The sequence below is a fragment of the Planococcus citri genome, chromosome 1, assembly GCF_950023065.1.
Source record: "Planococcus citri chromosome 1, ihPlaCitr1.1, whole genome shotgun sequence".
NCBI classification, from domain to species: Eukaryota; Metazoa; Arthropoda; class Insecta; order Hemiptera; family Pseudococcidae; genus Planococcus; species Planococcus citri.
Genome location: NC_088677.1, coordinates 89,234,097 through 89,257,958, shown reverse-complemented (window position 1 = coordinate 89,257,958; position 23,862 = coordinate 89,234,097). Strand labels below are relative to the sequence as shown.

Sequence of the window (23,862 nt, the reverse complement as noted above, 5' to 3'; positions counted from 1 at the left end):
ATAAGGGAAAAAATCAAAATTTCACCAAATTGACCCAAAAAACTGTAATTTGAGATATACCCTAAATTCGACCTGTCAAAACAATTGGAAGCGGTATCAAATCGTTTTGAGCAATTCTGGAGCCGCCAGCAGTTTTTAGAAACTTGAAATTTCCATAAAATTTCGTCAAATGAAGTTAGAAATCCAAAATTTACGCTGCACTTCAACTTAAACACACCATTAAATCGACTTCTAGTGAGTTTGAATCATTTTGGAGCCTCCCTGCGATTTTTTGGAAATTCTTGGCGCTTCACAGTGACTCGGATTGCGAAAAAAGGCGCGCATGGCGTTTTACAGCAAAACTATGAGCATATCAAAAGTTGAAAGTAGTGATTCCGTAGTAATTTTCAACGAGGAATTCGAATCCGATATCCTTTTTTTTCGCCGGACTCCTTGGGGGGTGGTACCAAAATCAAATTTTGTAAAAATGAAAAAAAATCGAGTGACATGTCAAAATGTTGGTTTTTTGGGTCGAAAAACACGAATCTGAGGTCCTTTTTTACCTCGGACCCTTTGGGGGCCCTTGGGGAGGTGCTACCGAAATCAAATTTTCAAAAATGAAGAAAATCGAGTGATATGTCAAAATATAGGTTTTTTGGGTCGCGAAACACAAATCTGAGGTCTTTTTTACCCTCAGACCCCTTGGGGGCTCTTAGGGAGGTGCTACCAAAATCAAATTTTGTAAAAAAAAAAAAGAAAACGAGTGATATGTTACAATATAGGGTTTTTGGGTCGAGAAACACAAATCTGAGGTACTTTTTTTCTTCAGTCCCCTTGAGGGCCCTTGGGGAAGAGCTACCGAAACCAAATTTTGTAAAACTGAAAAAAGTCGAGTGATAGGTCAAAATGTAGGTTTTTTGGGTCGAGAAACACGAATCTGAAGTCCTTTTTTTCATTCAGCCTCTAGAGGAGGTGTTACCGAAATCAAACTTTGAAAAAAATCACAAAAATTTGAGTAGATTATCAAAATTTAGATTTTTTTGGTTGAGGGTTTTTATTAGTCAGTTTTTCAATCATTCCACCAGGCCCGTAGCCAGAGCCAAGGCAGACAAGGCGGCGCCTTGTCTGACAAGTCCGCTTGTCTTGCCTTGTGAAAAACCGAAAATTTTAGGGGGAAAAAATGAAAAATCAGAAAAAAGTGCAAATTAAAACTTACAATAAATTAAAAGATACTTTGTTCAAAACTCAGCACTCGTTGTGATTACGAGTATACACTGATTGAGTAAGATTCTGAACATTTTTACATTTTATGTTCTTGGTTCTCTATTTCACAATTGAAATTTCAAGAAACAATTTACACAAATTAAAAAAAAATTGAGATCAGAAAAACTGAATTCTTTTATTGATGTTCTATATGTACTTTTCAATTCTAAGTCCCACATTTTCAAAAACATTTGCCTCCGTTTCACTCGGGCTAATTTGGTTCTTTTCTTCACACCTTATAATTTCACAAAACCATTGAAAATTTTGTTTTAAAAGTTGAGATTAGAAAACACTGAATGCTTACATTGAAATTGATGTTGTTTTATTTGCGAACTACAAACTTTTGGAAGCTTTTGCCCTCGCTTCGCTCGGGCCAATTTGGTTCTCTTCTACAGACTCAAGTACAATTTTGAGAAATCAATGATTGAATTTGAAAAATGTCAAGATCGATCAATTTTTCAAAACTTTTGCCGTTCAAAATGTTGTTTTAAGAATTTTCAAGAAAATGAAAATCAAACAGAAAAATTTCACGCAAATTTCCTTAATTCTACACGTAGATTGAATTTATATTAATTGTGATAGTCGTTATTTTCGTAATTTTTTACCTTTTTTTTGACCTTTCATTAAAAATTTTTCATCTCGCTTTTACAAGATTTTAAGGGTTGATGGGGGGGGGGGGGATATTTTTATGTGTCTTTAGATAAACACCACAAAAAGGTTCGCCTTGTGTGAAATTTCACTAGCCTTGTCACCCAGGTCATTCTGGCTACGGGCCTGATTCCACCCGATATCTTCGGTTATTTTGTATCATTACTAGAAGATCCGCGCTTAGTCGCACCGTAAGGAACACACACCCAAATTCTACACTTTTTAACACACATTTTCCCGCAATCGCGATTTTGAAGGGAGTTGAATGAAAAAACTTATGCCATATTCAATTACAATTATTTCGCGTTAATTTAGTTAAAATGTAGTCGCGTTTGAGACGAGATATCTCAAGAATGGTAGCACCTCTCCAAGGGCCCCCTAGGGGTCTGAGGGAAGAAAGGACCTCAGATTCGTGTTCCTCGGCCCAAAAAACCTATATTTTGACATATCACTCGATTTTTTTCATTTTTACAAAATTTGATTTTAGTAGCACCTCCCCATGAGGTCTGAGGAAAAAAAGGACCTCAGATTCGTGTTTCTCGATCCAAAAAACCTACATTTTGATATATCACTCGATTTTTTTTTCATTTTTACAAAATTTGATTTTGGTACCACCCCCCAAGGGGTCTGGCGAAAAACAAGGACATCGGATTCAAATTCCTCGTTGAAAAATACTACGGAATCGCTACTTTCAACTTTTGATATGGTCATAGTTTTGCTGTAAAACGCCATGCGCGCCTTTTTTTGCAATCTGAGTCACTGTGCGCTTCCAGTAGATTTTTGAACCCTAATGCAGCTGGAAATGCAAAATTTATACTGTAAACTAATTTCAATACGCTATGAAGTCGACTGCAGGTAGATTTCAAGCCGTTTTGGAGTCTCCAGCGACTTTTTGGATAATACTGGAGCCTCCAGCAGTTTTTTCGATACTCTAAATTTTCATAAAATTTTACCAAACAGAACTGGAAATCCAAAATTCACTCTGCAGTTCAATTTCAACACGCTATCAAGCCGACTGCAAGTGGGTTCAAGTCATTTTGGAGCTTCCAGCGACTTTTTTTGAAAATTCATAGAACCTCCAGCAGATTTTTGAAACGAACTTTCCACAAAATGTAATCCAATGCAGTTAGAAAGCCGAACGGAATTTTTTAAATTTTGTTGAAACATTGTTGGGTACCTTCAAAAAAATTGCTGGAGCCAAAAAATTTCCCCACCACACCCCCTGGTCACAATGGCGAAAACATTTTTTTGGGGGGGGGGAGGAGGGAGAGCAAAATACATGTATGAGGAGACACGGTTCTTGCCAGGTAAATTTTTACTTCATTTGATGAAATTTTGTGAAAATTTCAAGTATCAGAAATCTGCTGGAGGCTCCAGAAGAGTTCAAAACGGTTTGAAAGCGTTTCCTATCGATTTGGCAGGTCGAAAAAAGGATATACCTATACCTATCCCAAATTTCAGCTTTATAGGTGAACTTCGTAAAATTTCAATTTTTTTTCTCATTATTTTGCTCTTTCCATCTACCTATAGCTTTGTACAGTTCAAGGTATTGGAAATCCGATTTCATTTTAGTGAGAATTTTTCTCAAGCTTTGACACTTGGATTAGTGGATGAGAAGTGGATCACGAGGTAGAGTTTCCTAGAAATTTAATTTCTCTCAAAAATTCATCTTCTCGACAACCCTAAATCTTTTTTAGACCACAATAAAGCAACTTTCATCCTCTTTTTCAGTGGTGTAATTTTTTCAAAACATCTGAATAGGCGAACGTGCATAAAAAATGAGTTTTCAACTGAATATTTTGTAAATTTATTCAAAATTTACTTAGGCTATAATATAAATAGGTAGCAATATGTACAATAATGTTAAATTGAAGGCAAAATCTAAGGAAGACAAAACCAGTGATGGCAAAACAAATTTTTTTCGTTGCGCTTTTCATAACGTTAAAAAAACAAAACGAAAATTCCGTTATATTTTCGTTTCACCTTTGAATTTCTTTTGTTACGTGTACATTAAACCTTACAGCTAAATTTTTTCGTTTTTATTTCAAATTTGCCACTTTTCAGTGCAATTTGGACAATTGTGCTTTTTGCCCATTGATTCAAGTTCTAAAAAATTCCGCAAAAAAATTGAGCCCTTTTCAATAAAATTTTTTCAAAATTTCACAAAAAAGAGAAATGAATTGAAATTTTGAAGACTAATTGAAAAAAAAACAGAACTTTATATGAAAGGTGATTTAAAAAATAGGACAACTGCAGGACTTGTAGGACTCATTGGCAAAAAGCAGAACTTTTACGGGACTTTCAGGATCGTTGGACGCCTTATTTCGTCACATTTTTTGTTTTTTTTTTTGGTATTTTTTTCGTCTTTCCCTGATTGAAAAAAATAAAAAGGTACCAATTTTACAGACTAATACCTACTCATGGGGGAACATGCCCACAATCTTTAGCCCACTGACAACGCAAGTGTACCATTTGTATTTATTTTTACATCCGTTTTTCTCTTCAAATTGGGCAACTCTTTTTTTCGAACACTCCATGATCTTATTCTTGATGTCGTCTGTCATTTGTATCTTAGTGAAAGGTTTCTTAATACTCGTGCTAGGAGAAATATTCGTAGTTTGTCCCTGAATAGCACGTTCGTCGTAAGTAGAAGACGAAGTACCGACAGTTTGTGCCTCAGTGGTAAGTTGCTCGATAGTAGAATTATCATTTATCACGATGTTCATTGCTATTGGATTGGAATCACTGCAATTATTTGAATCGAGCTTCAATTTTAATGTGATGTAGCAGCTAAATTGTACTTCTCCGCAGGTTAAAATTAAGTCATCAAATTTACGTTCCAAATGCCAATTATCACTGAGTTGGACCAATAATCCGAAAATAAGATCGCAATGGAGTTTTGCCGGAGTTGTTTCCTTGACTATTGACAGCAGCTTATAGAAATTACTTTGAACTGAGGTGAAATTGTTCAGTTTGAAATTCTCCAGAATTTGATCAACAACTGCCATTATCGCATCGAAGTACTCCTTTAAATGTTTTCTCGTCCATAGTCGTATTGCATGTTTGAATTCATCGCGCACTTCCTTATTTGGAATGCGGACATTATAATATCGTTCGGATATTTGTTCACACGTCGTATATCCCATTGCTGTTAAAGTGGATAGAAAAGCGTATTCGTCCTTTGCAGCATCAGAGTAATCAATCTCTGATCGCAGTACAGCTTGCACTGAGCTATTGACAAACAATTGCTGGACGTATCTTTGATATTTATCCAACATAAATAGTTGGTGATGACTCGAATCAAGTCCCAATGGAACGCTCGTTATCCAATAGTTGCCCGTTCGATTAGATTCGAAGTAACCACGAATTGAGCGAGGGTTATATCCGTAATGCTCCCCAAACGTGTAGCCACCGTACCAGGTTTTCAATTCGGTCAGATTATGCGGAAAGCTAGGATTTTTTTCAATTAGTGTTTGAACGTTTGCCTCGGTGAAACCAAAATGTGGCATATATTGCGGTTTTATTACACTGCTATCTATACAAGCTGATAGATCGCATCTCGAAAATTGCAGCACACCGGTTACCACACCAAGATATATGCTGGTCCGCGTCTCACCTTCAAATGTCCGAGTGAACAAACTATTCAAAAATTCTGCAGTTTGCTTAAAATCAGTTTCGTTCCATAGCATTCGGTTTAATGCGTAATCAAATTCATCAATCAATACCACAGTTCTCGAGTTGAAATGGCTCGATAATAGGCCAGTTAATATTTCTATGCTATGTTCCAATATATCGAGGTTAGCAGCGAGCTTTTCTTTGGTACTATTTAAAAGTTTATAACACTCAATTGGCAGGCCAGTTTGCCTACAGTACTTTGGTAAAAATGACGCATAATTTTTAGTAGAAATTATTTCGCTTATTTGGTCAGAAAATTTCCTGATAAAGTCGTTAAATGTGTCACCATCGCTGACCAAGGAAATGGATATTGTCGGATGACGTCCCATTTCCTTCATTGCACGTTCCACTTTAGAAATTTCCAAAGGTTTTGTTTCTATGGAAGATTCATTACCTGGTAACACAATTACAGATCCGCCTTCGAAAAATGATTTGACCATGTCTCGTTTGTAGTGATCACCTGAGCCATTTTGGTGATGTGGTATATCGAAGAAAGCTTCCGCCATTGCCATATTAAAAGTTTTACCCCAACGGGAAGGACGACTGATTACTTCGCAACTGAACTGTCGCCTAATCAACTCTTCAATGAACATAGTCTTATCCACAAAAAGGCGATTATGGAACAGCAAAGTCTCTTCAAACTCATTAAGATGATGCGAGCCATTCAGAAAAAATGTTTCAGGTGGTTTGGGTATATTAGGATTTAGGTCATCGGAACCCTGTGTAAGAAAAAAAAGAAATGGTAAATTTTGTGTTTGTACACTAACACATGTATGTACATATGTATGTAGGTATGTAGTAGTATGTTCAGCAAAAAATTGGAAAGCAGCAGGTGTTGATAAAATGAATGTTAAGCAGATAAAACATTTTGGGCCAAAAACTGTTACCCCGATCCAAGCATTGCACAACACCTGTGTAGAAACATCAAAAATACCTCGATTATGGCAGCAGACCCATGTCATTGCGATCTAGAATGCAGACAAAGACCTAGATGACCCTAAAAGTTAACACCCTATATTGTTACTACTTATGTCATCTGTACAAGATATCTGAGCAAGTGGTCCTGAATTGAATAGCTATTAAGCATATTGATAAGAACCTAATCAGTCAGTAGGCAGGTTTCAGATCTGGGCTGCAATTATGAACTCGCACCCCAAAATTTGATAATGCGTAAGTGGGAGGAGTTACGCATTGATACCTGTCGTTCATATGTGTGATTGACGTCTGACAGTGATTGTTGGCAATGATGACATGATGCCCATACACCTGTTACACATACAACATGCTACCAGTTACAATGTGAACTGGTGTGACATTTTTTCAACTCGATACCAGCTACTGGCGAGTAGCAAGAATTTACAGTACGGGTACAGTAGTTACCCGCTGTTAGCGAGTACCGTTTTCAGCTCTAATACAAATCATTACAACACTGCTTAAAGACTGGGGAGGTTCTATGTGACTTTAGAAGGAAAGAATAGCTTGCCACAGGGAAGCGTCTTGTCACCCATTCTTTTTAATATCATCTATCAATAACCAACCAGTCAGAGGTCCTACACATTGTACCCTCTATGCAGACAACTTGGCACTCACAGCACAGTATGACACATTTGTAGAGGAAGAAGACACACTGAATCAGGCAATAGAAGAACTTGACAAATACTATAGAGCCAACCACCGCAGGCCCAAACCTATCCAAGACAGAAACATGTTCATTCCACCTGCGAGACAATGATGAGGTCAAGAGACAGCTCAACATACAATGGGGAAACACTGCACTAAATCACACCAACCACACCAAATATCTAGGAGTGACCCTGCATAGATCACTCACCTACTGGCAACACGGTGAAAAGACCGAAATGAAAGTGGCAGCAAGAACAAACCTGATTCAAAAGCTGGTAGGCAGTAGATGTAGACTGGAGAGCTAAGCCACAGGTCCTGGGTACATCAACGCTAGCACTGTGTTATTCAGTCGCAGAATATGCATGCCCAGTAAGGGGATGATCAGCGCATGCTAAAAAAGTAGATGCATCTCCAAACAAAGTCTGTTGATTGGTGACAGGGTACCTTGGGTCCAACTCCAACTGCAGCTCTGCATTGCTTCGCACGGATTGCACCACCAGAGGTAAGCAGGGAATTGGCTGCCAGAGCATAAAAAACTAAATCAACACACAACCCCTTGCACCCTATGTATGGCTACAAGGAATTACCAGAGAGCAGACTAAAATCCAGACACAGTTTCCTGAGAACAGGAAATGAATTAAGCGCTCCTGCCAAAGTTGAGCACTGTCAAATCTGGAATACCGTATCAAGAAGCAATGTTATGAGCACATAGTCGCCACAGAGCAGCCAACTAAAATACACCCTCTGGAAAATGTTGAATAGATTGAGAAGTGGAACAACATGCACAAAATCCAACTTGTATAGATGGCAATTGGCTGATGACGATCTATACGAATGCGGTGAGGTACAAAACGACAGACATCTTTTCAAGTGTTGATTATATGGGGATTTCAACGCGGTCAAATTGGACCAGACAATTGACAACGAGGGGATGAAGTTCTTCAAATATGTATTGGAACAACAAGAGAATTAGACAGTTGACCTGACAAGAGAAAAATAACTGCCACCATGGTGGTGAAAATATTTGGTAGAGCGGGAACAACGAGAGACAGGGTGCCTCCTTCTTTGTGGATCCTCCCTCCTCCCCCCCACATTACTTTTGAAAGGTTTTGATATTTTTTGGTAGCATTACCTGTGTAGAACCGCCTGCCTGACCCACTAATTGAAATTCAATAGATACAATTTTCAGTCTCTTACAAATTACTCAAATATTGGTGCATTGCAAATATTTTGATTCATCATCAGTTTTACCATTTTAGGACATGGTTCTACATATAAAAAATACCTATATTTTCAAAAAAAAACTGACACTAGATTCGTCATTAGCATATTGAAATACTCCGGCACAGATCATCTTGAAAAATTCATCAAAATTCAAAATATTTCTCATGCAAGCCCTTCTTAGCTCAGTTGGTTTGAAGAAAATAAATCAAAAGAAGTGAATTGGGACAAGTAAGGTGCTTATTACACCCAATGTCTTAAATAAATAGGTTTTAAATTTTAGCTGTATTTATTTTACCTGCAGTAATACGGGGTTCGGTTGTATAGCCAGCAAGAAGATGAAAACTATGCTTTCTTTCATGACAAACAGATCTGCAGAAAAGAAAAAACGGGACACATTTTCAATATTACAAATAATAATTGTCCTTTTCATAAAAAAATTAACAACTCTAATCCCTTAAGGTATGTTTATTCCAATTCCACGAACATATTCTAAAATTAAGTATCTAAAATGCTAAGTTTAGGCAGAATTTTTTTTCTCACGTATCAAGGCGTACTTCAAAAAATTTCCTGCTGCTGCACAAAGTACCAACAATGATCTAAAAATCATTGTGAACCCCCTCCCCCCGCCCAAACTGCTCAATTTAAAATTGAAAATTTCATCTCATTTTTCAGAAAAATGAAATTAAGAATCAATTATTTTAGTTGAATTGAACCTCCCTCCCCCTCTAAATCGGAACCAACCTTCGAACGATTTCTACGTGCCTGGAAATTGAGAAGACGACAGCTATACCTTTTGAAAAATTTGATATTTTTGACCAAAATTATTAAATTAATTCAACTGAACTGTTTAACAGGAAAAAAGGTTCATTTTGTAAAATAGCCATCTTTAAAACTGAAAATGTTGAAAAGCAATTACATTTTTGGAAAAAAAAGTAATCACTCGGTTCATCTAATTTTTTAAAGTTGAAATTTGTTCCTAAATATAGAAATTCTGCTTATTTTGGAGGGTCTTAGTGCTATATAGCGATTTGAAAACTGACCACCAAAACCAAAAAGATTCATTGGCCAAGTTAATTACAAAATTCTATGCAGACTCCATGTAGGAATTGGGCTGAATTTAGATTCATTTTGGTTAGAAGTCATTTTTCAACTCGTATAATAGCAAATAAATTTTGAAAGCGTCGAAAACAATAAGTATGTGACATGTGAGTAGAAGAGGGTACTCACCAAGAAAATCCAACTCAAAAACAAATGGAATGTATCCGTATACCAGTTGTACTAAAATTGAATGAATTCCACATTATCTGCCTACCGTGAGTACCTATCCTCCTAATCGAAATCAGTTTCCTGATCAAATAATTTTTTTTTTATTAATTTTCAAATATCTGCTGATGATTTCTTTCTCAGTACCATGAGATGGTAATACGAGAAATTCGTCTTAATCTCTATCACAACCTTAGATACATCGAGTAGATAGATGTTGATATTAAATCGGTAATAACCTATGGTATTCCATGAGAAATTCTAATCAGTGGCTCAATAAAAAATCTTACAAACAAGATTCCTTTCAATTAGATATCAACGTACGTAAACAGAGTCCGTTCTGGAAATGGCATGACAAAAATTCAACTTTAAATTAGTACTCAAAGAGACGATCCAGAAGTGCGGTGACCTCCTACGCCTAAGATGAGAGCCTCCCTAATGTACAGACCCCCCTCCCTCTGAGTTTTGTTCATTCAATGTAGGGTTATTCTGCCTCAACTTAACTAAAGTTTTTCAGCCATGTCCTTCGATTTCGCTCATTTTTTTTTTTACAATGTTTACCCACCCAATAAGTTGGAAACTCGCAATCAGTTTGGTCCCAGCCCCCTCAAGGGGAATGGGGGCTTCAATTATTTTCACATTGTCTCGAGGTACACAATTTCAGCAGCGCATACCTCAGAAGCTCCGATACTTTGATTAAAACTGATTTCACAGTTCGAAAGGGCATTGCATTTTGAACTAACTTTCATCTGAAAGTTCAAACTTCAAAACGACGGCGCTGTAAGTGGGAGCTACCATTTGAAATTTTGAAAACATTTCCATAGATGTACCTTTTGATGCTTTTTCGAAATATTCAATCATCAGAATTTTACCAAATTGACCTAGAAAGCTTAAATTTGAGATATACCCAATCTTGGAACTGCCAAATCAATTGGAAACAGTTTCAAACCGTTTTAAGCAGTTTGTAACTTGATTTTTACAAAATTTCATCAAATGAAGTTGGAAATCCAAAATTCACTCTGCAGTCCAATTTCAACACGCTATCAAGTTGATTGCAAGTGGGTTCAAGTCATTTTACAGCTTCCAGCGACTTCTTGAAAATTCCTAGAACACCCAGCAGATTTTTGAGACTTGAACTTTTCACAAAATTTAATCCAATCTAGTTAGAATGCCGAATGGAATTTTTTAAATTTTGTTGAAACATTGTTGGGTACCTAAATTTAAAAAAATTGCTGGAGCCAAAAAATTTTCCTTCACCCAAACCCCTGGTCACAATGGAGAAAAACTCATTTTTCGGAGGAAGGGGGGAGGATCATACTTCAACGTGTTTTGAAGTTTTGAATGCACCCAAAATATATATAGAGGAGACACGGTTCCAGCCACGTGTATTTTTTCACAATTTTTAGCTCGCTCCTCCCCCCCCCCCCCCTCCACTAAGGAAGTTATCGACAAAAAAATTTAAAGCCACATATCTCCGCAATAATCACCAAAAAATTGGCACCACGTGCGTTCCAAAATCTTTTCCCTCGGTTTTAGGAATGGTCGTTTACACCTCATTTTTTACATACCTATTTGTGAGGTGGTGGATTGCAGGAGGTTTCAATCCGTTTGGCACTTGGGGCTTCAGTAATTTCCAAAAAGTCGCAGAAGGTTTCAAAATGACTTGAAATCTCTCTGCAGGTCGACTTTATAGCGAGTTCAAGTTGGAGTGCAGCGTGAATTTATGAAATTTTATGGAAATTTCAAGTTTCAAAAATCTGCTGGAGACTCCAGAACTCCTTACAACGGATTTAAAGCGTTTCCAATCGATTTGGCAGGTCGAAAAAGGGATATACCTCGCATCCCAAATTTCAGCTTTATAGGTCAATTCGGTAAATTTTTTTCTCGTTTTTGCTCTTTCGATCTATAGCTTTGTCCAGTTCAAGATATTGGAAATCCGTGACACTGTGATTAGTGGATGAGAAGTGGATCACGAGGTAGACTTTACCAGAAAAATTTATCCCAACCCTAAATTTTTTTTAGACCGATATGAAGCAACATTCATCCTCTTTTTCAGTGATGTGAGTAATTTTTTCAAAGCATCTGAATAGGCGAACGTGCATAAAAAATGAGTTTTTAACTGAATATTATATCAATTTATTCAAAATTTACTTAGGCTACAACATAAATAACAATATAATATACAATTATATTGATGACAAAATCTAAAGAAAGATAAAGCCAGTGATGACAAAAAAAAATTTTTTCGTTGCGCCCTTCATAACCTTAAAAAAAGCACAAAGAAAATTGTTACATTTTCGTTTCACCTTTGATTTTGTTTTTATTACATTAAACCTTACAGCTAAATTTTTTCGTTTTTATTTCTTTCTACATTGAGCAAATTTCGTCGCAAGTGTGCCATACAAATTTGCAACCTTTCAATGCAATTTAAACAACGGTGCTTTTTGCCCATTAATTCAAATTCTAAAAAATTCCGAAAATGAGCATTTTTCAATAAAATTTTTTCAAAATTCAAAAAAAAAGGAGAAATAAGTTGAAAATTTGAAGTTTAATTGAAAAAAACAAGACTTTTTATGGAAGGTGATAAAAAATAGGACAACTGCAGGACTTGTAGGACTCATTGGCAAAGCACTTTTACTGAACTTGCAGGATCGTTATACACCTTATATTGTTACATTTTTTGTTTTTATGGTATTTCTTCGTCTTCCTCTGACTGAACAAAATAAAAAGGTACCAATTTTACAGACCAATACCTACTCATGGGGAAACCAGCCCACAATCTTTGGCCCACTGACAACGCAAGTATACCATTTGTATTTACGTCCGTCTTTCTCTTCAATTTGGGCAACTCTTTTTTTCGAACACTCCATGATCTTATTCTTGATGTCGTCTGTCATTTGTATCTTAGTAAAAGGTTCCTTAATACTCGTACTGGGAGAAATATTCGTAGTTTGTTCCTGAACAGCACGTTCCTCGTAAGTAGAAGTACCAGCGGTTTGTGCCACAGTGGTAAGTTGCTCGATAGTAGAATTACCATTTATCACGATGTTCACAGCTATTGGAGTGGAATCTTTGCAATTTGAATCGAGCTTCAATTTTAATGTGATGTAGCAGCGAAATTCTACTTGTCCGCAGGTAGAAATTACGTCATTGAAACTACGTTCCAAATGCCAATTATCATCGAGTTGGACCAATAATCCGAAAATAAGATCGCAATGGAGTTTTGCTGGAGTTGTTTCCTTGACTACAGATAGCAGCTTATAGAAATTGCTTTGAACTGAAGAGAAATTGTTCAGTTTTAAATTCTCCAGAATTTGATCAACAACTGCCATTATCGCATCGAAGTTCTCCTTTAAATGTTTTTTCGTCCATAGTCGGATCGCATGTTTAAATTCATCGCGCACTTCCTTATTAGGAATGCGGACATTATAATATCGTTCGGATATTTGTTCACACGTCGTATATCCCATTGCTGTTGAAGCAGATAGAAAAGTGTCCCTGCAGCTGGTTACAGCATTCGTGTAATGTATTTCTGAGCTGAGTGCAGCTCGCAATGGGCTATTGCTAACAAACAATTGCTGGACGCATCTTTGAAATTTATCCAACATAAATAGTTGATGAAGAGGGGTATCCAGATGACTCGAATTAAGGCCCAATGGAACACTCGTTATCCAATAGTTGCCTGTTTGATTAGATTCGAAGTAACCACGAATTGAGCGAGGGTTATACCCGTAATGCTCCCCGAACGTGTAGCCACCGTACCAGGTTTTCAATTCGGTCAGATTATGCGGAAAGCTAGGATTTTTTTCAAGTAACGTTCGAACGTTTTGCTCGGTGAAACCAAAATGTGGCATATATTGCGGTTCTAGTACACTGCTACTTAAACAAGATGCCATCCCTGATGATATTTCGCATCTCGGTAATTGCAGCACACCAGTTACGACACTACGGTATATGCTAGTGTATGTCTTACCTTTATATGTCCAAGTGAACAAATTTTTCAAAAAATTTGCCGTTTGTTGAAAATCAGTTTCGTTGCATAGCATTCGGTTCAATGGGTAATCATGCTCGTCAATTAATACCACAGTTTCTGAGTAGAAATGGCTCGTTAGTAGACCAGTTAATATTTCTATGCTATGTTCCAATGTACTAAGCTTACCAGCGAGGTTTTCTTTGGTACTATTTAAAAGTTCATAACATCTGTCTAGAAGGCCAGTTCCTCTACAGTACTTTGGTAAAAATGAGGCATAATTTTTAGTGGAAATTATTTCGCTTATTTGGTCGGCAAATTTCCTGATAAAGTCGTTAAATGTGTCACCATCGCTGACCAACGAAATGGATATTGTCGGATGACGTCCCATTTCCTCCATTGCATTTTCCACTTTAGAAATTTCCAAAGGTTTTGTTTCTATGGAAGATTTATTACCTGGTAACACAATTATGGATCCACCTTCGAAAAATGATTTGACCATGTCTCGTTTGCAGTGATCAACTGAGCCATTTGGGTGATGCGGAATATCGAAGAAGGCTTCCGCCATTGCCATATTAAAAGTTTTAGCCCAGCGGGAAGGACGACTGATTAGTTCGCATGTCTGCTGTCGCCTGATCAACTCTTCAATGAACATGGTCTTATCCACAAAAAGGTGATTATGGAACAGCAACGTCTCTTCAAACTCATTAAGATGATGCGAAGCATCCAGAAAAAATGTTTCAGGTGATTTGGGTATATTAGGATTTAGATCATTGGAACCCTGTGTAAGAAAAAAAAAAAAAGGTCAATTTTTGCGTTTGTATGTACATAGTAGTGCACTATGTTTGGCAGAGCGGGAACAAAGTGGGATGGTGTACCTCCCTCTTTGTGGATCCCTTCCAATCCCCCATCGATATCATTTTTTAAGGTTTTGATATTTTTTGGTAGCAATACCTGTGTAGAACCGCCTCCCTGACCCACTAATTGATATTCAATTAGATACAATTTTCAGTCTTTTACAAATTTTTTGCAATATTGGTGTATTGCAATGTATCTCGATTCATTGTCAATTTTACCACTTTAGGACACTGTTCTACGCTTGAAAAATTCTTACATTTAAAAAAAAAAAAAAAAAAAACCCTGATGCTAGATTCGTCATCAGCACATTGAAGTACTCCGACACAGATTACTTTGATAAAATCATCAACATTCAAAAATATTTCTGATACAGGCAGGCAGACAGGCACACTTCTTAGCTCAGTTGGATTGAAGAAAGTAAATCAAAAGAAGTGAATTGGGACAAGTAAGGTGCTTATTACACCCAATGTCTTAAATAAATAGGTTTTAAATTTTAGCTGTATTTATTTTACCTGAAGTAATACGGGGTTCGGTTGTATAGCCAGCAAGAAGATGAAAACTACGATTTCTTTCATGACAAACAGATCTGCAGAAAAGAAAAAAACAGGGCACATTTTCAATATTACAAGTACAAATATTCAATTGTCCCTTTCATAAAAAATGAACAACTATAACCCCTTAAGGTATGTTTATTCCAATGCCACGTACATGTTCTAACATTAAGTAATAAGTACTTAAAATGGTAAGTTTAGGCAGAATTTTCTTTCTCACGTACTCGTATGAAGGTCTACTTCAAGAAATTTCCTGCAGCTGCACAAAGTACCAACAAAAATCTAAAAATTATTGTGTTCCCGCTCCCTTGGCCCAAACTGCTTACTTTAAAATTTAAAATAAATATTATTAAAAATAAATTTTAGTTGAATTCAACCCTCCCCCCTCCCTCCAACACCAACCTTCGAACGATTTCTACGAGCCTGGAAATTGAGAGGACGACAGTTATACCTTTTGCAAAATTTGATATTTTTGACCATAGTTATTAATTCAACTCGACTGTTTGAAAGAAAAATACGGTTCATTTTGAAAAATAGCACAAGACGTTGAAAAGCAATTACATTTTTGGGGGAAAAAATGAATCACTGAAAGTTGAAATTTGTTCCTAAATATACATACAAATTCCGTACATTTTGAAGGGATTTAGGGGTGATATATCGATTGGAAAACTGACCACTAAGACCGAAAATATTCACTGGTCAAGTTACTGTGATTTCAAAATTCAATGCAGACTTCATTTAAGATTATTTTTCCGGCTCAATTTCGGATTCATTTTTTAGGAGTGATTTTTCAATTAATAGCAAATAAATTTTTAAAATCGTCGAAAGAAATAAGTACATAGATATGTGAGAAGGAGTGGATACTTCTACTTACCAAGAAAACCCAGAGAAAAAACAATTCCAACGTATCCATACACTAGTTGCATTGAAATTGAATCAATTCCATATTATCGATCTGACTACTACGAGTACCTATCACCCTAATCAGAATCAGTTTCCTGATCAAATAATTTTTTTTATTAATTTTCAAATATCTGCTGATGATTTCTTTCCCAGTAGGGTCTACGATGAGATGGTAATACTCGTACGAGGAATTCGTCTTTATCCCTATCACGACCTTTGATAAATCGAGTAGATAGATGTTGATACTATTCTAATCAGAGTGGTTCAATAAATCTTACTTCTTACAAACAAGATTCCTTTCAATTAGATATCAACGTACGTAAACAGAATGGCCTGACAAAAAATCAACTTTAAATTAGTACTTAAAGATACGATCCAGGAGTGCGGTGACCTCCCACGTCTACGATGAGAGCCCCCCTAATGTACAGAGACCCCCCTCCCACTGAATTTTGTTCATTCAATGCAGGGTTATTCTACCTCAACTCAACTAAAGTTTTTGAGTCATGTCCTTCGATTTCGCTCAATTTTTTTTTTTTTTTTACAATGTTTACCCACCCAATAAGATGGAAACTCGCAATCAGTTTGGTCCCAGACCCCTCAGGGGGAAGGAAGGCTTCAATTATTTTCACATTGTCTCGAGGTACTCAATTTATACCTACTTTGACCAAAATTGATTTCGCAGTTCGAAAGGGCATTGCAGTTTGAACTAACTTTCATTTGAAAGTTTGACCTAGAAAGCTTAAATTTGAGATATACCCTATTTTCGAACTGCCAAATCAATTGGGAACAGTTTCAAACCGTTTTGTGCAGTTCTAGAGCCTCAGCTCCGGCAGGATTTTGTAACTTGATTTTTACAAAATTTCATCAAATGAAGTTGGAAATCCAAAATTCACTCTGCAGTTCAATTTCAACACACTATCAAGTTGACAGCAAGTGGGTTCAAGTCATTTTGAAGCTTCCAGCGACTTTTTGAAAATTCCTAGAACCGCCAGCAGATTTTTGAGACTTGAACTTTCCACAAAATTTAATCCAATAGAGTTGGAAAGCCGAACGGAATTTTTGAAATTTTGGTGAAACGTTGTTGGGTACCTTTGATAATAATGTTGGAGCCAACAAATTTTCCTCCACCTCACCCCCTGGTCACAATGACAAAAAACTCCTTTTTCGTTGGGGGGGGGGGAGAATCATACTTCAACTAGTTTTGGTGTTTTGAATTCACCCAAAATATATAGAGGAGACACGGATCCGGCCACGTGAATTTTTTCACAATTTTCAGCTCGCCCCCCCCCCGACAAAAAAATTTAAACCCACATATCTCCGCAATAATCACCAAAAAATTGGCACCACGTGCGTTCCAAAATCTTTTCCCTCAGTTTTAGGAATGCTATATTTAAATATTTTGGAAAACGAACCACATTTGAGGTGATTGGGTTCTTCAAAAATTGATTTTATGCCGCGCAACTTTCTGATCATGGCGTAAGTAGCGCTTCAATGAAGCATTTTATTGGACCTTCATGGTCGATAAGGTACCAAAATAGGTGTACGAGTATTCCAGTCTAAAACACATTTTTATACTTATACATCGATTTCATATGTACTTCTTTGAAAATTAATTGAAAAATCACCCTTTCGCCTCCGTTTGAGGTAGAAAGATGAAATTAAGTTTACACCTCATTTTTTACATCAATTATTGCGAGGTGGATTGCTGGAAGTTTCAATCCGTTTGGGAGTCTCAAAGGGGGGGTTTAGAAACTGCTGTTTTTTTTATATTCCGAAAAATATGTCCGAATCATTTTGAGCACGTACTATGAAACTTTGTGAAAATTTCCAAGTTTCAAAAATTCACTTGGGGCTCCAGTAATTTTCAAAAAGTTGCAGAAGGTTCCAAAATGTCGACTTTATATGTACTTAGCGTGTATAAGTTGGAGTGCAGCTCGAATTTATGAAATTTTATGGAAATTTCAAGTTTTCAAAATGTGCTGGATGCTCCAGAGCTGCTCAAAACGGTTAAAAAGCGTTTCCAATTGATTTGGCAAGTCAAAAAAAAAAGAAGGAAGGGCCTACCTAGTACCTATCCCTAATTTCAGCTCCGTAGGTAAATTTCGTAAAATTTCAATTTTTTTCTCAGTTTTGCTCTTTTGATCTAGCTTTGTCCAGTTCAAGATATTGGAAACCCAGGTTCATTTTAGTGAGAATTTTTCGCATGCCTTGACACTATGATTACTGAAGGATGAGAAGTGGATCACGAGGTAGACTTTCCCCGAAATTCGACTTCACCCAAAAATTCATCATCTTGACAAAAAATTTTTAAACCGCAATAAAACAACTTTCATCCTCTTTTCAGTGATGTAATTTTTTTAAAACATCTGAATATGCGAACGTGCATAAAAAATAAGTTTTTAACTGAATATTTTGTAAATTTATTCAAAATTAACTTAGGCTACAATAAATACAAATGGTAGGTAACAATATGTACAATAATATTAAATTGAAGGCCAATTCGTTTCACCTTTGATTTTTTTATTAGGTAGATATGTACATTAAACCTTGACTTACCTATAGCAAAATTTTTCGTTTTTATTTCTTTCTACATTGAAAAAATATCGTCGCAAGTGTGCCATACAAATTTGCAACCTTCCAATGAAATTTAGACAACGGTGCTTTTTCCCCATTAATTCAAGTTTTAAAAAATTCCGCAAATGAGTATTTTTCAATAAAATTTTTTCGAAAGTCAAAAAAAAAGGAAAAATAAGATGAAAATTTGAAGTCTATAACTGAAGAGTGATATTCCAAAACTCGCTTTGTCCATTTTTATCAAAGTTGGGTTTTCAGCAGTACCTGGTAGATGAAGTCTTAACTCACATTCCTACATCATCAACCTACCAAAATGAGGTGTTAAACTCACCTAAATAGTCAATTCACTGAAAATTAAAAAAAAATAATGTTCCAAAACGCGCTTTGTCCAGTTTTATTGAAATTTTTTTCAGCAGTATTTAGTGGATGAAGTGTATACCTACACTCCTACATCATAAATCCACCCAAATAAAGTGCTAAACTCGCCTAAAAAGCCAATTTACCCGTTTAAAGGAAAATCGTTTTTCCTCTTTCCTGAAAAGTTGTGAAAATGGACAAAGCGAGTTTTGGAATATCACTCTTCAACTGAAAAAAAGCAGGACTTTTTATGAAAGGTGATAAAAAATAGGACAACTGCAGGACTTGTAGGACTCATTGGCAAAAAGCAGAACTACGAGTATTACAGGACTTGCACGACCGTTATACATCTTATTTTGTCACATTTTTTGATTTTATGGTATTTTTTCGTCTTCCCCTGACTGAACAAAATAAATAGGTATCTATTTTACAGACTGATACCTACTCATCGAGGAACATGCCCATAATCTTTAGCCCACTGATAACGCAAGTATACCATTTGTATTTACTTGTATATCCGTTTTTCGCTTACAATTGGGCAACTCTTTTCTTCGAACATTCCATGATCTTATTCTTAATGTCGATGACGTCTAAAAAGGTTCATTAATACTCGTACTAGGGAAATACTCGTAGTTTGTTCCTGAATATCTCGTTCCTCGTAAATAGAAGTACCGGCGGTTTGTGCTTCAGTGGTAAGTTGCTCGATAGTAGAATTACCATGTATCACCATCTTCACTGCCATTGGATTGGAATCTTTACAATTTGAATCGAGCTTCAATCTTAATGTGATGTAGCAGCTAAATTGTACTCGTCCGCAGATTAAAATTACGTCATCAAAGTTTCGTTCCAAATGCCAATTATCATCGAGTTGGACCAATAGTCCGAAAATAAGATCGCAATGGAGTTTTGCCGAAGTCGTTTTCTCGACTATTGACAGCAGCTTATAGAAATTGCTTTGAACTGAGGTGAAATTGTTCAGTTTGAAACTCTCCAGAAATTGATCAACAACTGCCATTATCGCGTCGAAGTTCTCCTTTAAATGCTTTCTCGTCCATAGTCCTATCGCATGTTTGAATTGATCGCGCACTTCCTTATTTGGAATGCGGACATTATAGCCGTCTTCGGATATTTGTTCACACGTCGTATATCCCATTTCTGTTAAAGCTGATAGAAAAGTGTCCCCGTCTCTTGTTACAGCATTCGGGTAATGTATTTCTGATCTGAGTGCAGCTCGCAATGGGCTATTGCTGACAAACAATTGCTGGACGTATGTTTGATATTCATCCAACATAAATAGTTGATGAAGAGGGGTATCCAGATGACTCGAATTAAGTCCCAATGGAACGCTCGTTATCCAATAGTTGCTCGTTCGATTAGATTCGAAGTAACCACGAATTGAGCGAGGGTTATACCCGTAATGCTCCCCAAATGTGTAGCCACCGTACCAGGTTTTCAATTCGGTCAAATTATGCGGAAAGCTAGGATTTTTTTCAATTAGTGTTTGAACGTTTGCCTCGGTGAAACCAAAATGTGGCATATATTGCGGTTCTAGTACACTGCTACGTAAACAAGATGCCATCCCTGATGATATTTCGCATCTCGGTAATTGTAGCACACCAGTTACGACACTACAGTATATGCTAGTGTATGTCTCACCTTTATATGTCCTAGTGAACAAACTTCTCAAAAATTCTGCAGTTTTCTTAAAATCAGTTTCGTTGCATAGCATTCGATTCAACGGGTAATCATGATCGTCAATTAATACCACAGTTTCTGATTTGAAATGGCTCGATAATAGACTAGTTAATATTTCTATGCTATGTTCCAATGTATCGAGGTTACCAGCGAGCTGTTCTTTGGTACTATTTAAAAGTTTGTAACATGCGTTTGGCAGGCCAGTTCTTCTACAGTACTTCGGTAAAAATGAGGCGTAATTTTTAGTAGAAATTATTTCGCTTATTTGGTCAGCAAATTTCCTGATAAAGTCGTTAAATGTGTCACCATCGCTGACCAAGGAAATGGATATTGTCGGATGACGTCCCATTTCCTTCATTGCACGTTCCACTTTAGAAATTTCCAAAGGTTTTGTTTCTATGGAAGATTTTTTACCTGGTAACACAATTACAGATCCGCCTTCGAAAAATGATTTGACCATGTTTCGTTTGTAATGATCAACTGAGCCATTTTGGTGATGTGGTATATCGAAAAAGGCTTCCGTCATTGCCATATTAAAAGTTTTACCCCAGCGGGAAGGACGACTGATTACTTCGCATTCGAACTGTCGTCTAATCAACTCTTCTATGAACATGGTCTTATCCACAAAAAGGTGATTATGGAATAGCAACGTCTCTTCAAACTCATTAAGATGATGTGAGGCATCCAGAAAAAATGTTTCAGGTGGTTTGGGTATATTAGTATTTAGATCATCGGAACCCTGTGTAAGAAAAAAGAATGGTAATTTTTGAGTGGTGGAAATGTTTGGCAGAGCGGGAATAACCTGAGACAGGGTAATTAGGTTACTCTTTGTGAATCACTGCCCCCCCCCCCCATATAATTTTCGAAAGGTTTCGATATTTTTTGGTAGCATTACCTGTGTAGAACCGTCTCCCTGACCCACTAATTGAAATTCAATAGGTAGAAAGTCTTTTACAAATTATTCGAATACTGATGTAAGTATTGCAAATGTTTCGATTCATCGTCAATTTTACCACTTTAGGACACTGTTCTACATTTAAAAAATACCTACATTTTCAAAAAAAAAAAAAAAAAACAGACGCTAGATTCGTCATCAGCATATTGAAATACTCCGACCAGATCACGTTGATAAAATCATCAACATTCAAAAATATTTCTCATACAGACACCCTTCTTAGTTCAGTTGGTTTGAAAAAAATAAATCAAATGAATTGAATTTGGACAAGCAAGATGCTTATTGGACCCAGTGTCTTAAATAAATAGGTTTTAAATTTTAGCTGTATTTATTTTACCTGAAGTAATACTGGGTTCGGTTGTATAGCCAGCAAGAAGATGAAAATTATGTATTCTTTCATGACGAACAAATCTGCAGAAAAGAAAAAACAAGGCACATTTTCAATATTACAAATAAAATTGTCCCTTTTCATAAAAAATGAACTACTCTAACCCCTTAAGGTACTTATGCTTATTCCAATGTGAAGTACATATTCTAACATCGAGTACCTACACTAAAACGGTAAGTTTAGGCAGAATTTTTTTCTCACGAACTCGTATCAAAGCCTATACTTTTAGAAATTTCTTGCAGCTGCACAAAGTACCAACAAAAATGTAAAAATTGTTGTGAACCCCCTCCCCAAGCCCAAACTGCTCAATGTAAAATTGAAAATTTCATGTCATTCTTCTGAAAAATGAAAAAGAAACGTTTCAAACCGATTTTATTAAAAATCAATTTTAGTTGCATTCAATCCTGCCACCCCCCCCCCTCTAACTCCAAACCAACCTCCGAGAGGACGACAGTTACTCGTACCTTTTGCAAAATTTAATATTTTTGACCAAAATTATTCAATTAATAGCAAATAAATTTTGAAAAGCGTCGAAAGAAATAAGTAGATATGTGAGAAGGAGTGGGTACTTCTACTTACCAAGAAAATTCAGAGCAAAAACAAATCCAACTTATCCGTACACTAGTTTTATTGAAATTGAATCAATTCCAAATTATCTGGCTACTATCCATAATCGGAATCAGTTTCCTGATTAAATAATTTTTTTTTATTAATTTTCAAATATCTGCTGATGATTTCTTTCTCAATACGATGAGATGGTAATACTCGTACGAGGAATTCGTCTTTATCTCTATCACAACCTTAGATACATCGAGTAGATAAGATTTTGATATTAAATCGGTAATAACCTATGGCATTCCATGAGAAATTCTAATCAGTGGTTCAATAAATCTCACAAACAAGATTCCTTTCAATTAGATATGAACGTACGTGAGCAGAGTCCGTTCCGGAAATGGCCTGACAAAAATTCAACTTTAAAATTTAAATTAGTACTTAAAGAGACTATCCAGGAGTGCGGTGCAGGTGATCCCCCTACAAATGTACAGAGACCCCCCCCCCTCCCACTGAGTTCTGTTCATTCAATACAGGATTATTTTACTTCAATCCAACTAAAGTTTTTGAGTCATGTCCTTCGATTTCGCTCAATTATTTTTTACAATGTTGACCCACCGCACCCAATGAATTGGAAACTCGCAATCAGTTTGGTCCCAGTCCCCTCAGGGGGCGGGAGGGAGGCTTCAATTATTTTCACATTGTCTCGAGGTACTCAATTTCAGCAGCGCATCGCTCAAAAGCTGTGATACCTACTTTGACTAAAACTGATTTCACAGTTCGAAAGGGCATGGGCATTGCATTTTGAACTAACTTTCATTTGAAAGTTCAAACTTCAAAACGGCGCTGTAAGTGGGAGCTACCATTTAAAATTCTGAAAAAATTTCCATAGATGTACCTCTTGATGCTTTTTCGAAATATTCAATCTTCGAAATGGGATCTTTCAATGGAGGAGAAGCACCCCCTACTCCAAATTTGGGCAAAACTTTTTTTAAAAAAAATCTGGGGCATGTGATACATCGAATAGTACGTTTTTGGTGACTCTGAACACGAATATGACGTTAGATTTTAGATTGGACCCCATCCACGGCCCCTCACACAAAATGAAAATAATTTTTTGGACTTTTACCCATTTGGGGAAGAGGTTCTGGGGAAATGCTTGAAAAGTACAGAATGCAACGCTCAATTTATTATAGATTTAATTAAATTAATATTTAAAGATAATATTTATTTATTTATTAATATTTAATTATTTAAGGTTTTATATTTTTTTAGTTTAATATTTTTTTCTTTAAGAATATATTTTTATGAATTTTAATACCATTTTTAATTAATTTAATAAATTTTAAATTTTTTATAATTTTTTTTTTATGATTATAGTAAA

At 36.3% G+C, this 23,862-nt stretch overlaps 3 protein-coding genes across 4 annotated transcripts; all 3 read right to left on the bottom strand.

The window, feature by feature from the left end:
* Nucleotides 1-3,681: 3,681 nt before the first annotated feature.
* Nucleotides 3,682-10,470, bottom strand: LOC135840219 (uncharacterized). Of its 2 annotated transcripts, XM_065356636.1 has the most exons (3): nt 9,640-10,470; nt 8,708-8,781; nt 3,682-6,284 (listed from the first exon to the last, which is right to left on the bottom strand). In XM_065356636.1, exons 2-3 carry the CDS (start codon nt 8,768-8,770, stop codon nt 4,305-4,307), a joined length of 2,043 nt encoding a protein of 680 aa, XP_065212708.1. In that variant the 5' UTR covers nt 8,771-8,781; nt 9,640-10,470; the 3' UTR covers nt 3,682-4,304. The 2 variants fall into 2 exon arrangements, with proteins under 2 accessions (XP_065212708.1, XP_065212717.1); XM_065356645.1 differs by lacking the exons at nt 8,708-8,781; nt 9,640-10,470 and adding an exon at nt 7,449-7,939.
* Nucleotides 10,471-11,773: 1,303 nt separating this feature from the next.
* Nucleotides 11,774-16,707, bottom strand: LOC135840211 (uncharacterized). The gene is made up of 3 exons (XM_065356623.1): nt 15,929-16,707; nt 15,016-15,089; nt 11,774-14,426 (listed from the first exon to the last, which is right to left on the bottom strand). Exons 1-3 carry the CDS (start codon nt 15,978-15,980, stop codon nt 12,429-12,431), a joined length of 2,124 nt encoding a protein of 707 aa, XP_065212695.1. The 5' UTR covers nt 15,981-16,707; the 3' UTR covers nt 11,774-12,428.
* A 1,646-nt stretch (nt 16,708-18,353) lies between these two features.
* Nucleotides 18,354-22,664, bottom strand: LOC135840229 (uncharacterized). Its single transcript, XM_065356658.1, has 3 exons — nt 22,506-22,664; nt 21,876-21,949; nt 18,354-21,322 (listed from the first exon to the last, which is right to left on the bottom strand). The coding sequence occupies exons 2-3, from the start codon at nt 21,936-21,938 to the stop codon at nt 19,463-19,465; spliced, it is 1,923 nt and encodes a 640-aa protein (XP_065212730.1). The 5' UTR covers nt 21,939-21,949; nt 22,506-22,664; the 3' UTR covers nt 18,354-19,462.
* Nucleotides 22,665-23,862: the final 1,198 nt, after the last annotated feature.

Excerpts from the sequence above, each read along its gene's own strand:
- LOC135840211 (XM_065356623.1), bottom strand. The coding sequence starts at position 15,980 with ATGCAACTAGTGTATGGATACGTTGGAATTGTTTTTTCTCTGGGTTTT. Across the intron at positions 15,090-15,928 it reads TTTTTCTCTGGGTTTTCTTG|ATCTGTTTGTCATGAAAGAA; the intron begins GTAAGTAGAAGT and ends TCTTTTCTGCAG. Across the intron at positions 14,427-15,015 it reads CGAACCCCGTATTACTTCAG|GGTTCCAATGATCTAAATCC; the intron begins GTAAAATAAATA and ends TTTCTTACACAG.
- LOC135840229 (XM_065356658.1), bottom strand. The coding sequence starts at position 21,938 with ATGAAAGAATACATAATTTTCATCTTCTTGCTGGCTATACAACCGAAC. Across the intron at positions 21,323-21,875 it reads CGAACCCAGTATTACTTCAG|GGTTCCGATGATCTAAATAC; the intron begins GTAAAATAAATA and ends TTTCTTACACAG.
- LOC135840219 (XM_065356636.1), bottom strand. The coding sequence starts at position 8,770 with ATGAAAGAAAGCATAGTTTTCATCTTCTTGCTGGCTATACAACCGAAC. Across the intron at positions 6,285-8,707 it reads CGAACCCCGTATTACTGCAG|GGTTCCGATGACCTAAATCC; the intron begins GTAAAATAAATA and ends TTTCTTACACAG.